General features: G+C 30.1%; 1 protein-coding gene across 1 annotated transcript in view; it reads right to left on the bottom strand.

Annotated features, from left to right (window-relative positions):
- The window catches only part of LOC143189965 (C3 and PZP-like alpha-2-macroglobulin domain-containing protein 8), a 468650-nt gene that overhangs the window by 192951 nt on the left and 258971 nt on the right, over nucleotides 1-16728 (bottom strand). Inside the window, exon 3 of the mRNA XM_076393989.1 lies at nucleotides 16349-16561. Within this exon, the coding sequence (XP_076250104.1) occupies nucleotides 16349-16561 (213 nt within the window). The remainder of the gene's footprint in view (nucleotides 1-16348; nucleotides 16562-16728) is intronic.

Raw genomic sequence — 16728 nt, 5'->3', positions numbered from 1 at the left:
TATAGTTTTTTTATATACTTTCAAACTTCACCCCTTTAATAATATAATAAAATTTAACCCCCTTCAGAGGGTTTTTAAAAATTTAAATTGCAATTACAATTACATTGAAATGCTTAGCGCTTCACAGTCTTAAGGAGAACAAGAACATCCTCATTCTCTCGGTCGACAAAGGAAATATTATGGTTGTTTTGGGCTAAAGGGACTACATCTAAAAATTACTAATAGATATCAATGTATATCAAATTAAAAGCGGCTAATTTTACGAGCGGTAGCAGGTTTTCTTGTTAATTTAAACCTAGTCTCTCTTTTTATCTTTGTGCCCAACAATAATATTTTAGAAATAGTCGGAAAAATCGAAAAATACGAAAAAAACCCTCGCTACTACATATTGCTAGTTTAAAAAAAAATGAAAAGTGTCTTACCCTAACCAACATCTTCATGAAACATTTTGAGAAAATAATACCAAAAGACAACAGGCATGAGTTAAACGCTAAACGATTGACCTTATGATATGGATAAACTCAATCGGTTCCTGACTCACCGATACTTATTTCTTAGACATTTTAGTTTGTCGAAAGAACAGTATAAATTTATTTTGAAGAATTTCGTACAGATTTGACAACATGGCCCAATTAAAATCGAATTTTATAAGCTTATTCGGTTTCATGTTTCCACACTCCAGGCAGCATTTCATCTATTTTGAACAGAGATAAAATTAAAAAGAAAATTCTGTTCTGATTTTAAAACCAGTTACATTTTTACAAACCACATTTGGTAGTATATTTATCGTACGTCTATGACGTGCATTGACAGTTTTATTGGAATGATTATAGGACAACAAATATTAAAACAAATATTGTTATTGTTGATGATGATGAAAACGATTTTTAATGTTACTAATAACTGATGAGAAAGCTGTGAATGATGAAGTCAATAAATCATGTATAAATGGCTTATTTTTTTCAATGATAATAATGTTTTTAAGGGTTTTCATACATAATATATTTAGAATGATTATTAATATAAAAAAGTAACATAATTTTTATGTTTTCGTAACAAACAATTGATAATAATTGATTAATTACAAGGATCATCTATACAGAAAAATTTAAAACGAATTATACAAAATAATTACACACGTTAAGTTGAGATGCAAACAAAGGAGACCAAAATATCGATGATCCATTTTGTTAAGATTTTCTCTCTAGGAGACCGGAATATTATCTAACAAGTTTTGTGATATAAACATAAACCACATGTTGAAAGTAAAAACACGTATATAAAACATTACCGCGAATATAATAATTGAAGGTTTATTTTACAGTCTAGTATATATAAAGAATACCTGAAATTTTATTTTATTTTCAGTTTTTTACAGAATTCTTCTCTGTATTATATACCGCTTACCCTCATTTTTCATAGATGTGAGAAGCTATAAAATATTAGCTGATATTTTCTTAAATGTCGTGCTGGTAGTGGCAATAAATTTATGATAGAAAAGGGTCCAAACTCTAACACGTGGCAATTTTAGTACTTTTTGTATCATTTTAGATTAATTATTTTTATCAATTTCCTACTCGAGAGGAGAAATATTTCTGAACACTTTTGGTTTTCTTTTATATTGCTGGTAAACGTTATTTATTAATAGTTTTCTGTTATCGCAGTTGTTATACATCTATAAATTTATTTATTTTTTGTTGTCAAATGTTTGTCACTTTCAGTTTAGGTTAGAGTCAAAATATGTATGTTATATTTCACTAAGTTTTTGAATGTATTCTGATAATTTATCCATCAAAACATTCTTCAGGAAAATTTGTACAACATATTGTGTACATATATTTATATATATATTTTTTATTATTTTCTACAACTTTTTTCAATTTTTTATCAACGTCACTGCTCAATTCTGAAACGATCTGAACAAACGTAAATCAGGAAGCACTAAGTCTGGTGAGTAGTTTGGATACGGTAGTCCGGAACCGTAAGGGCTTTGCGTCTGTTTCTCGGTATTGCTGATCTTTTTTTCCACAATATATCATTAAATTCATTCAATTAACATCCGTACACATCTGCAGTAGCTGTTTCACATGGCTTCAGCAGTTAATAATACACTGTATCTTCCTAAACTCACAATTTCTACAGCAATACTTTGATGAGTGATTTTTGCTCTTCGGAATTTTGTAGCGAATCTACTTCTCATCAACAGTCAATGAAATTCGCTGAAACGGTTCGAAATGGCATTTTCAACCAATTTATGTAGTAGTCCTATTTTTATTTTATTCATCAATTGGATTTTTCCAGTCACGTGTAAATCTGATAACAGTTTATTCATCAATTGATAATCTTTCTTGTCTTAAAACTTTTTTCCCTCCTCTGATTGACATTAAAATAATTTTTTTTCAAATATTTCTGTCGTTATGTTTTATTATATGTATGTATAGTTTCACTTTTACCAATTAGGTACTGCAGTACTGCTCAGTGTGGGATTTTAACCACGTTCCTCGGCTTAATCTTACCTACTGGCGAGTGACCAACTTAGAAATCACCCCCAAAGACATCCGGTCTTATCCAGTCTGGTTATAGGCGTTATTGGGGTGATTTACTTTGTCGGTATTTGCTTTTTTATTTTATGTACAGTCACAATTCTAAACGCCAACAAACATAAATTTACAACCATGCCCCAATTAATTTGAAACCGCGACTATTGCAATAGTAGGAGGTTCCGTCGCCTTGGTCACTACACTAACCAAGCCGGCAACTTTTTAAATTTTAAAAAACTTTTAAAAATACAACAAAACAGACAACTAGGATATGACAGAGGATCATCACTATAAATTCTTCAGAGTCTTTGATGGTTTTCTGCAGCAAATATTGAATCAAGTAATCAATAATGAAAATTTAATTTTCTATATACTTAATAACTCAACAATATTAGATAGAAAACTGGGATATTATAATAATATATAAAAACCTCAAACATAACAGTTAAGAAAAGCTGTTTACATTGATACTTTGCATTTTCATCAATATCGTTTCTGATTAAAATCAAACACCACCAAAACCAAACCAGATACATAATATGCTTTTGATTTTGATTTTAACACATGCCAATAATTTTCAACATCAATGTGAACTTTTCTGTGTCAGTGAATTATTGTACGAGTATGACCTTAAACATCAAGTTTTAATTAAATATTTAATTTGTATAAAAAAACTAGTTTATGATATGTTAGTTCTGTTATCCTAATGAAATTTTTATACCCTAAACCGCAAAATAAAACAAATGACGTCACAGTAAAAACGACTTGAATATGTCAAAGGACATGGTAAAATAATTTATATCACATCTCATATAACTATCCATACATTGATATATATAGTCAATTTAAAATAGCAGTGACACGAGTGTCAATATGAGTCTGTCTAAAGTTGTATATTCATTTTAGAGTCAAAAAATATTATCCTTGTAATTTTATTCTATTTAAAAAGAGATAGAATGTTGTTAACGAAGTTCGAGCCGGCAAAAGTTGTCCGTTTGTCAAACATCTGAAAATTCTTGAAAATATTAAAATTACGGGTTATAAACCGGCAAAGGTTGTTTTAACGGTTTGTTTTAATAAATTTGAAATCGCCGCGGTTTTTATTGAACATATTTTTTTGCGCCTTGCAGCTGCACTGTATATTAGTACGGACACGCCCACTAAAATATCTCAAAAAATAAAAAACAATATAACTTTAAATTCGCCAAAAAGAAATTGTGTTTATGCGAAACAGGTGATGAATCAAGATCAATCTTGGTGTTTCAGAGATCAAATATACGAAATGTATTAAACAGTAAGTAGTTTTTTCAATCGAAACATAATTTAATAGAATTATTTCAGAGAAAATTGTTAGTCCGGAAAGTGTTCACAAAGATCCAAAAGATATTACAACTATTTGAGAGATGTAGAACATCCGTTCATACATTGTTAGATAATATATGATTTAAGTGGTGTAAAGATAACCCATGGAGAGGTTTAATGGAACTTCCAGAGAATTTTTAGAAACATATAACAAAATCAAGGAAGAATTATATCAATTTATATATTTAATGGCTCTTTTAAATTTGAATATTTCAGAATGGCACATTGGGTTGCTCATGGCAAGATGATAATAAATATAGTATAAAGACAACAAAGGTTCATGGAAAAAGGTAAACCTTGGAATAACTATCAGTTAGATTTTGTTAGTCATAACATTTATTCATTGCAGAGATATAGTTCATCATGATGGAAACAGGGTTGGTTTTATTCCTGGTGCAGAATTAATGTTTCTCTAAGTCCAAGGGCGACTACCATGAAGAAGAAAAACCATAACTTGTCTTTGCAGTAGTTTGAAAATCAGCTTTTAAAGAACTTGGAAGAACCATAAGTTACTGTTATGTACAATGCATCATATCTACCATATATATATATATATATATATATATATATATATATATATATATATATATATCTATATATATATATATATATATATATATATATATTTATATATATATATATATATATATATATATATATATTTATATATATATATATATATATATATTTATATATATATATATATATATATATATATATATATATATATATATATATATATATATATATATATATTTATATATATATATATATATATATATATATATATATATATATATATATATATATATATACTGAGTAATAATTTGAAATAGTTCATTCTTTAACATGATTTCCTCGAAACTTATTTTATGTACTTTAAGCCATTCTTTAATTGCAGCCTTTGTTGATGAACTTGTTAGGATTTTCTCCATCAGTGTACTATATATATATATATATATATATATATATATATATATATATATATATATATATATATATATATATATATATAGTATATATATATATATACTTGAATGAAACTTGTATCATTTCTTAGGCTTAATTCTAAAAATCTAAATTACATAAAATGCAATTAAATATTTCATTTATATTTACTGAGTAATAATTTGAAATAGTTCATTCTTTAACATGATTTCCTCGAAACTTATTTTATGTACCTTAAGCCATTCTTTAATAGCAGCCTTTGTTGATGAACTTGTTAGGATTTTCTCCATCAGTGTACTATATATATATATATATATATATATATATATATATATATATATATATATATATATATATATATATATATATATATATATATATATATATATATATATATATATATATATATATATAGTATATATATATATATACTTGAATGAAACTTGTATCATTTCTTAGGCTTAATTCTAAAAATCTAAATTACATAAAATGAAATTAAATATTTCATTTATATTTACTGAGTAATAATTTGAAATAGTTCATTCTTTAACATGATTTCCTCGAAACTTATTTTATGTACTTTAAGCCATTCTTTAATTGCAGCCTTTGTTGATGAACTTGTTAGGATTTTCTCCATCAGTGTACTATATATATATATATAAATATAAGTAAATATAAATGAAATATTTAATTGCATTTTATGTAATTTAGATTTTTAGAATTAAGCCTAAGAAAAGATACATTGTAAATCAGATTACTGAATGTTATGGCCATTATATCTCCCTCCCTATCACTGCATTTTTAATCCAATTGAGTTGATATGAGGTATTGCAAAAAATTATTACAATAAATAATCAGGTCGGGGAGAATATTCAAACCAGAACTGTCTGAAGAGGCATTGTCGAAAATAACACCTTCGGATTGTATGAGCTCGATCAGACACATTGAAAAAGAAATTAACAAATGGTAGAATCTTGAGCAAGTTTTTAATAGATTGGAAATAAACAGCTTGGTTATTAACTTGACTAGTATTTCTGAAAGTGACTGTGATTGAATAAAACTTTATGAATGTTGGTTTATGATTCAATGCTGATGATTACCAAGACAGGGTGATGAAAGAGGAAACCACTAAAGGTCAGTATACAATTAATATACTTTAATTGTAGGGAATTAACATGTATGAGTAGAAAAATAACACTAACTGTTTTGCAGATATGGCAAATGCATTAAGGAGAATGCAGTGATTAAATGTAGTTTTATCAAGAAAGTGTATACAGATAGTAACAGGACAAACTAAAGAGAAATATAGTAATATCATAATGATTTTACATAGGTACTTCGTATCGGAAGAAACAATAACTATGCGTAAAACATAAATATGCTCTCTAATGAAATTAAAATATATTACTCAGACATACAATTGTTAATTAAGTGGATTAGGCCTTCGGGGGATACCACTACATTACCGATACTAGTGTAGAAAAAAGCTCCATGTATATATAATAAAACAACTCTAAACTATAAATTATTGTGACTGTAAAATTTATTATAGTTTTAAGTTTTTCGATAATAAATGCATTTGATGTACTATAACGTTAAAATAAATTATATTTAATAGAATATTTGTACAATTATTTTATTTATATTAAAATGTTGTTATATGTCATAGCCTAAATGTACTAAAACTCAGAGTAGCTGTGGCGACATTGTGACGTTTCCCGTGTCACCGCTATTTTGAATTGACTATATTCGGTTTGGAACTTGACCAGAGGCTTTGAAGAAGAAATTGGCAGATGACGGAATTCTGAACCAATATCAGATAGATTGGAAATTAACAGCTTAGTTATTCACTTGAATGAAACTTTATGTATATAATATGATTCAATGCTGCCAATTTGTAAGAGAGGGCGATGAGTGTTGAAACAAGTAAAGGTGAGTATATAACTAATATTTGATAACTCTAATAAATGTTATTGTAGAGCGTAAAAGATTTGATGATGTGCACCGATATGCGTGTAATTGTTCAGAATATACATGGCATTTGGTTAAAATGTCTCAAGAGAGAAAGAGTTAGTTAGAAAATAACTTGTTTGTATTAACAAAACAAACTAAAGAGAAATACGGTGATATCAAAATGTCTTTTCAAGGAAACAGTGTACCGAAAGACACAAAAACTAAGCGTAAAGTGTTAATATGTTCTCTAATGAAAGTAAAATATATTACTTGTATATTCAATTGTTAGTTATGTCGATTAGGTCTCCAGGGGAATACAACTAGAAAAGCGTCTAGAACTCTAACCATAGGTGGTATGAAAAGAGTTCACTGTAAATATAATCAAACACAACACTAACCTACAAACTATTGTGACAGTGTACTTAATTGTAGTTCTAAGTCCTTCGATAATATAGGTATTAGATTTACTATAATGATAAAATATATTATATTTGCTAATAGGATTTTTAAATAGTTATTTTAATTAGATTAGAATTTTGTTGCATTTCAAAGCCAAACTTAATTGAAATTGAATTGGTACGGCAACATTATGAAGTTTTGACGCTATAACTTTAGATTATTATTATTATTTAATTAATATATTGTTACTAGCCGTTTCCGTCTAACCTACAATTTGTCTTTATGATAACCTAAATCTAGGTATATAACTAGCAGGCCCCATCGGCCCTATCTCAGTCTCTGTATTTTTTAATATATGCACCTTACTACACAACACTACCCAAGATCAAATGGTTTGATTCTTTTGAGTCTGTGTCCTGTTCTGGTGGTATCAAAAGTTGAAATATTTCAATATTCGTATGAGAATGGAGTCTTTCCTCATGCCCCCTTGCAATTCTCTTGATTTCTTGTCTGACTGTGAGTATCTGAAAGTCTTGATGTAGATAAGCAGTCCTTTTCTCAAATCAATTTGGGTGCACCCCCCACAATATCTCTCAGGACTTTGTTCTGAAAAATTTGTATTTTATTTATGTTACTCTTTGCAGAAGATCATCGTAATTGAACTCCGTATGTCCATATAGGTTTCAGTATTTGCTTATATAATAGCAATTTATTATGTACTGGTAATTGTGATTTTCTTTTGATAAGCCATTACATTTTCCTATATTTCAATTCCAGTTTTTTCTTTTCTTCTTTACATGTTCTTTCCAGCGAAGTTTTGCATCGAGATTCATTCCGAGATATCTAGCGTTGTTGCTATATGGACTGATAGTATTATTTAATGTTATTGGTGCTTGTACGGTCTGTTTATAGGTGAACTTCACATGTACAGATTTACTTTCATTAATTCTTATTTTCCAAGCTTGTGTCCAATTATTTATATTGTCACATGCCTGTTGTAATTTTCGTGAGGCTTCTTCACTATTGTCTCCGATAGCTATAATCGCAGTATCATCAACAAATGTAGCCATCGTAATGTTCTCCATTTGTGGTATATCACAAGTTTAGAATAGATAAAGCATTGATTCCTGTACACTTCCTTGTGGTACACCTGCTTTAGCTTCTTTTATTGTAGAGTAAGCTTCTTCTTGTTGACTCTAAACATTCTTGTTGTAATGTACCATTTTAAAAGTTTGGTGTGTTGTTTTGGTAACATTTTCTGTAGTTTATGAACAAGTCCTTCATGCCAGGCCTTATCGAAGACTTGCTACATCTAAGAATATAGCTGGGTATACTTTTTTACTTTCGTAGGCTTTTTCAATAACATATCTTATTCTATGGACCTATTCAGTTGTTGAGTGCTTGTTAATAAACCCAAACTGGTGAATTGGAATTAGGTTTCTTCTCTCTATGACAACTTTACATGACATATGGGCGAAATAACTTTGGATAGACCATCATTTTACAAAGAAATCATATGTCGATGGTTGAACTGTCTTGGAGGTATTTAAATTATATTTTTCATTGGTTAAAGTCAATAACATGTGTATATATTAAAATTATGACTCAACGTTCGCTTTATATTACAAAATATAAAATATTTCATTTCAGATTTAATATAAGGATACAATTAATTATAAATATAGCCAAACTAATATAAATGTTCATACATTTTAATTTTAATAACCTATGTTAAATATTCCCGATACCATTTCGAGTTCATTGATTTTTAGGTTACATTAAGTTATTATACGTTAACTTTAAATAGCTTTATTAAACCGACGACGTAATAAAGTTTAATTAGTTTTGTATATTGAATATTCAGCGAAGCGGCATATTCGGAACAATGATACACGCTTAATAAGTAAAGAATGTGAACGAAATTTGACTTTAATTATCTCCGTGATATCTTGAATATTTAACGAAAGCAGATCGTCAATTAAGTCGAATCATTTATGGTTCGTTTGATGGAGATTGACTCATATTGACATTGTTGGGCTTTGTGTTTTATTGAACGATCATTTTGCACAATCTTGGTGTTAATTAATAAGATTTCAGGTACGTTATAGCGAAGTTTTGTTTGGTTTGGTAATGTTAGAATTATTGTTCAATGTAAAACTTTGAAAATAGGAAAACAAAGAAGAAATGGAGATGTTTTGTTTATAAAGCAAACTAGTTAAATGAGGGCCAAAAGTCCCGCTACCAATTTGATTGCGTGCCATCCTGGTGATGTGACGTTTAGCTCACTTTTGCTTTAACCGTTTTGTTATGTAGATGTCGGAATTTTATTATGGATAAACATACGCCATAAAAATGAGCTGAAATTGGGACAATATTTATTGAAAATAATTTTTCCATTATTGCCACTCAGCGGAAATTATGTCAAAAATATCCTAATTGTCCAGTGCCTCAAAAAATCACAATTTTTCGTTTACATGCGAATTTTCGACAGTACGGTATAACAGAAGACAGATCTCGTTCAGGGAGACAACGGACGCTGAAAATGTGGCTCGAGTGCGCGATAGTGTTGCAGACTCGTCAGAAACATTAGTTCGGTTTTGGGGAGTACATAATCCTCAGAATATTCATTCCTCTTAATTCATGAAACATCATTGCATCCACTAAAAACAACTGTATGGCTGCTTGGTGAAATTGAAAATTTCTCGTCTAAATTGATAATGAGCGATGAAGCCCATTTTGTTCTAACTTCTCACTGTTGGTCACGTTAATAAACAGACCAGTCAGTTCTGGCAAACACAGAATTCTCAATTAATTTATGAAACATTATTGCATCCAATGAAAACAACTGTATGGTGTGGTATATATGCTGGAAACCTTATTGGTCCCTATTTTTTTTTGGAAATGATATGTGTGTTGCAGTTACTTACTGCTAAACGGTACCAAGACATGATACGAAATTTTCTTGTGCCTGCAATGAAAGAGTAAGGACTAGAGGACGTTGTCTCACCAAAATGGGCCACAGCACACAAAGCTCGTTCAGCAATTCAATTATCGAATGACGTTTTTTCACGAAGATTAATTTCGCGAAGTGGCGATTTAACATGGCCAGTAGATCTCCGGATTTAACAGCACTAGACGTTTTCTTATGGATTTTTTTAAAATCAAAAGTTTATGTAAATAAGTTCCAAACAATTCAACAACGTAAAGACAATATTCGCCACGAAATTGAAGAAATTCAGTCTGAGATGTTGCAGGATGTCATGAAAAAAGCCATAAAAAGAGCCGAAAATTGTATAGCGAATCGCGATCACCACTTAGCCGATATAATTTTTCAATCTTAAGGAAAAGAAAAATATTAAGAGCAGGTAAACTTTTTGTGAAAACTAAACTTACTTATCTTTACTTTGAGTAAAGTTACAGGCAATCAAAATGGTAGGATGACTTTTGCCCCACATTGTATTTCTTGAATATCATCAAGTCGGATAAACTCATATTGTTTACAAGTTAGACATTTTTACATCAGGAATTCTTAGAGATTAACTATTAGCTGCAAGTACAGGTCTTTATATCTTATTGGAAAACAATAATAAGCTGTTTATGATTATCTTCGACTGAATAAACTTGCTAACCGTCAGTTCCCTTTTTCCTAATTATTCTCTGACCTTGGAATGTTGAACTTGTACAGCATTTCATTTCTATGCAGCCTAGGGACACTCGTATTACATATAAATTTGGAATCGATACATTATGCTAGGTGATTCCATGTATTTTGATTACCTGATGTCAAAATAAACGTAACGTGATGTATTAATGTTTTCATTAATTGTTTAAATTAATAAAGAAATCTGCTGGGGAAGCCTATCAAGTACATTTAGAAACATTGAGAGATTGTTGGAATTTATTTTGATCATTTAAAAGTTGTATTTTTGATGTTAATCACAGAGTATGAGCTAGAAGACCACAAAATATTAAAAATATAGACAATCAATTTTTTTACATATTTTAAAGTCTCCTTTTACCAACTATGGGTTTATCTGGACTGGACCTACAGTTTAACATGGGCTCCCAACCACGATCCTCAGCATTAAGCCTATCGACTGGCGAGTGACCAATTGTAGAAATCATCCCAGAAGATATCCAGTTTTACCCAGTCTGGTTACTGGCATGACTGGGATCATTTGCCTTGTCGGATTTTACACTGTTGTCTAGGACAATCACAAATTTTAAACAATCACAAATATAAATTTACGACCATGCCCCAGCAGGATTCAAACCCGCGGCTATAGCAACAGTAGGAGGACCATCCTATCCCCTTTGTCACTGCGCCACCAAGCCGGCCGACAATCAATTATAAAACTTTTTGGATGAAAACTCATCCCATACTAGCGAATAATTTTCAGAAAGTTTAGCATTTAGTTAATTTTAAGTTAGATAAACATCTGTTTTTATAAATGTAATGTAAACCAATGAATTAACAGAATATGAAACCGGTTAAAATTTATTTTCTTCTAAATAAAATATATTTAACTCTAAAATTCAGTAATTATATTTTTCAAGCCCAATATATTTTACCAAACTAAATAGAGTTGTTTTTTTCTAAATAATTTATGTTTATCATTAAAACAGTTTATTTACTTAAAAAGCCATAAAGCGACACAAAGGCAAATAAATCTTTAACACCCCACCCTTTACGGTCCATTGAATAAATCCATCTCCGCCCATTTCGGTTTCACCAAAGCGAATAATGTTTATTCAGTAATTTTTCCTTTGTTTTATTACTGCGAAAAATGCACAATATAATTTAACATTATAACACTGAAATTACTTTATTGTCTTACTAATGGACTATAATCCAAAAGTTACAGTTGTGGGAAGAAAAATTATTTAAAACAATTTATAATTCAGTAAATTATAAATAATTTAGGAATTTTTAAAGCGTTCAGATAATGTAGAAGATTGAACGTAACCCAACTGTGTCCCATACAGTTCTTCTTTATTTCACATTCTCTATTCTTGCTGGTCACTCCACTTCTCCAGCAGCATTCCAGCATTCTTTTATCTGTCTGTCTCTGTCGATGTTGGTAATATCAAGTGAGTAAGTAATCCTATTGAATATTCTATTACTTAAAATTAATTATATCTATAAAGTTAATAATTGTCTTGTGTTCAATAAAGAAGAGAACATCACTTAAGTAACGTAAAAATATTGTATTTAAAGCTTTGTATTTTAAGACATTTTTTAACAATATAAGCATCAACAATTACCGGTCATTATCAGGAACTTTTTTAATTTTGAAGAAGTATGAAGATATATCTATATCCATATGTGTATCGATAAAATAACAAAGACATCGAACCACAAGAACATCCCCCTCTAACGTTGAATTTCCACATAAAACGTTAATATACTTAAACGTCCCCACGCGCCGCCTGAAATATAACTCAATCACGATAATGCCGCTTAATAGAGGAAATAAATGAGTCGTTCACAAACAGACTTTCAATCTAATCAAATTAAGTAAAAAGCCCATCGTTCACCTTTATTCTCCGAATCTGTCTCGATCATTCGTCGGTCGTGATCATCGCGTATTTGTCGACGATAAGCGGCCGAAGAAATACAACAAAAACCTTTCACGATAATATAATTAGACGTGAGATGTTGAACAGCAAGGAATCTTAAGGATATCGGCTAGCATTTAAAAAATACGACGAAGGCGCAAAAGCTAAAAGGATCGAAGGTTGAATATAAGATTACAATCATCTACGGTATAACGAGAATGATGGAGGACTGACTGAGAATATAGAGGAGGAAGGACGGAAGAGTATAGTAAACAGTATATATTAAAAATTATCGTGGTCCGGAGATTCAGCTACTGCATGATATTTTAAGCCAAACGTTCCTCAAAAGAAATGGCGATGTACCACATTGCTCTGATTAAATGTTGGGTATTTATTTGTTTAACTATTAAAGCGTTCGAAATGGTTTTTTATAAAGTTATATTTTGACGTTCCTTTTTACTTGGTTGAACAGAACCTAAAATGTTTGTTTATATATTTTGTGGCACCGATCTGATGTCTATTCCTGGTTATTTGATTTGGACGTATTTCGTTTCAATGTATTTTATTTATTTATAGCGCATGTTGCACAAAACCTTTAGGCCTAAAAATTCTTCCTCGATATAAACTTTAACCGCTCCAAACTTCACGCCTCTAAGTGCCAGGGGTTTCCTCAAAAAGGGAGAGAATCTTTTCGCTAAGCTGATAAATATATAGATTATTTTATTTAAACAGAGTTGTCCAAATTCTCAAGAAACTTGCCATTCTTTGACAAAAAGGCCAATTCGAGATACAGCACACCAAAAACATAAAGATTGCGTCACAAGACCTAAACAGCTTGCAGATATTATTTATTTTTTACAGGCCTGTGTAATAGTGATGTGGTCGGTGAAGTTGATATATATTTCTGTAAATGGTTTAATTATATTAAAGTATTTAGGAACATATACTTGTTTTTATTTCTCGTATATTTTTAGGTGATTAGAGGGAATGACAGTATTTTATCTATTTTATTGATTCGTTGGTTCCGATTATCCTGTATTTATTGACGACAAGCGGCTGAAGAAATACAACAAAAACCTTTCAAGATAATATAATTAAACGTGAGATGTTGAACAGCAAGGAATCTTAAAGATATCGGCTAGCCAGAAGCAATTAAAAGAAACGACGAAGGCACAAAAGCTAAAAGGATCGTAGGTCGAATATAAGATTACAATCATCGACGGTATAACGAGAACGGGGGAGGAGTGACCGAGAATATAGTGGAGGAAGGACGCAAGAAGATTGACGGGAGAGGACGGAATAGCGTATTTAAACCGACTTGGTTTTAATTACTTAAAGAATAATCGTAATGTGATTGGTGATGTTGATATTTTCGTAAATGACTTAATTATATTGCGGCTTTAAGTAAAATGTTATTGTTTTTATTTTTCGTCTTTTTTCAGATGATTACAGGAAATGTTAGCATTTTCTTTAATATTTCTAACCCACTTATGGGGGCCTTTTGAGATATCTTATTGATTTCTGTAACGAATAATATGTTGCCTCAGTTGGTGTCATATTTTTCAAGTATTCTTTAATTCCTCGGTTTTGTTCGTAGTTTGTTGAATTTTTAAATTTTTTCAATTTATCTTAATTATTGCCAATTCTTCTGTAGCTTCCCCTTTTGTTGCTGAATTCTACACAATATATAGTTTTTTCTCGGAGATGTCTCACTATTAGGAGTCGCGAATAATGCCCATCTCCTATATAGTTTCTGTTATGCTTATTACCGCTGGTTCTATATTTTTAACTTTCAATTTTAAAGGAAATGTTAGAGGAATAATCCTATCCAACTTTTCTTTAAATAGTGGCCAATTTGTTTTATTATTATACAGAGAAGTGAGCTTATTTTTAGGGCTAGTATTACCGGTGATTTAACAGATGATCATTGTTTAAAAAAAAGGGGTTTTAGTATGGGGTTGTATGTTTCTATGTAGTAGCCATTTGAGAGTATAAATATGCTCTAAATTATTTGTCTTGATAGAGCGATCAATTCTCTACCCTTGAATGATATAAATCTTAAGTTCCACATTAAATATTGAAAAAGAAGAAGAGTAAACCTTCTATCTTGTTTTTATTATCTGTATTTGAATTTCCTATTGTTACACTGATTGGTTATAGCTATATTTACATGTACTTTATTATCTGTGTTTTATATAATAAGGTTTACATTACATCACTGTGTAATATAACATTTTCACGAACGTATTTTGGGTATTCAGTCATTAGGTAACTTTGGCGACTAAAAAAGGTATTTAAGCCATTAAAAATGAAGAAAATAAAATTCGTAATTGTAATTTTTTGAGTTTCAAACGGACCTATTCCATGAGAAAATTACTATCAGAGAAGTTACACAAATAATAGTGAGGGAGATGAATTATAAAGACGGGAGACGGGGGCTTAATCTAATAATCGAGAAAATTTTACAAGAACTGTCAGATAAAATGTATAATTAACATTCATGTTCAATGCAGTATTACGAATGAATTGTTTCCTAGCATTTGGAAAGTTGTTAAAATAATCATGATTCTCAAACAGGCGACAAAGCCAGAAGGTGTCACATCTTACCGGCCTATAAATTTATTATCCTAAATGTCCACATTTTTTGAAAATTATTTTTTGAAAGTTTTTATAATATAATAGAATACATATAGCTCCATAAAAATTTATTTGAGTTGCGTAATAACTAGTCAATTACATAACAAGTACATAGAGTTGTGAACAAAATTAATCTAGTGTTGGCGATTCATGATTGCTGCTATTTGACCGGTACCGCCTATTCTTTTTCTATACCCCTTGGCATGAGTTACAAATGTCCGTTTTGGGAACCTAGAGTATACATTCCTCAGAACCATCTCATAGAGTTCACATCTCCATCAGCCTCCAGTGAACATCAATAATTAGCAACTCCCCCAGGCAGAGGATGCTAAATATATTTGCTAATAACTTGAGTTAAACTATATTAAATATACTGGTTCATCGGGCAAAAATGTAAGTTATCATTACATAACAATACTTAGACCTATTTGGTCATATGTAATCCAACTATGGAGTACTGCTAGAAAGTGTTAAGTACCACTATCGATACTCCGTACTCTCTAGTAACATAGCGCCATCTTTTTCAAAAGGAGTGTAATATCAGAGTGTTGCAGTTTCAATGTGTGTTTCAATGTGTGCACATCCCATTGTATTTGTTAATTAGCTAAATGTACTACTATGTCGGTAGTGAAGTATGTAGACTAAAATGTTTAACAACATTCAATTATTATAATAAAATTCAAAAAATATATTTTATACAAGGAATTACTTACTGAAGTTATTATCTATGTATATATATATATATATGTATATATTAGTTATATAATAAAAAATAAATATATTATATAATATTAGTATCATAAGAAATACTTATTGTTATTCTTGTCAAACCATGAAGGGTAATAATAACAATTTAAAAGTGTGTGTGTCAATTAGTTCGCGGAAATGAAAAAAAGTTTTTGTATTACTGGTTTAATTATAATTTGAAAGAATTTAATGATGCTACTGACCTGTCTCTTCTGGCCTATATGCATGTTTGGCTGGCCTGATGATGACGTCCCTCACTGGGCCGATCAAACGTACTTCTGAAGAGCTCTTCAACTCACAGTGCCCGTCTTCCTCTAAACCGCTGGCATCGACTGATATCGAGCAGTTGATCAGAGTTTGCAATATACAGCTTCCCGTAGCATCTGATGGTACTTTTAAAGTCAATATTCCATGACCTGTAGACAAAAAATAAAAATATATAAAAAAATAATAAAATAGATATAGTAAATAATGTAAATAGTAAATAGGGTTACTAAATGCTGGCTTAGTAGCCCTACTGGTTTTTTGTAAAGATTTATTGCACACAAGTATCTTGTGTGGTTTTATTTCTTCGTTTCACAAG

The sequence above is a fragment of the Rhynchophorus ferrugineus genome, unplaced genomic scaffold (genome assembly GCF_030347505.1).
Source record: "Rhynchophorus ferrugineus isolate W39M unplaced genomic scaffold, kcgeb_rfMv2 rfM2, whole genome shotgun sequence".
In the NCBI taxonomy this organism is placed as follows: Eukaryota; Metazoa; Arthropoda; class Insecta; order Coleoptera; family Curculionidae; genus Rhynchophorus; species Rhynchophorus ferrugineus.
The sequence above is the reverse complement of the archived record's forward strand: the minus strand, read 5'-3'. Positions and strand labels throughout refer to the sequence as shown.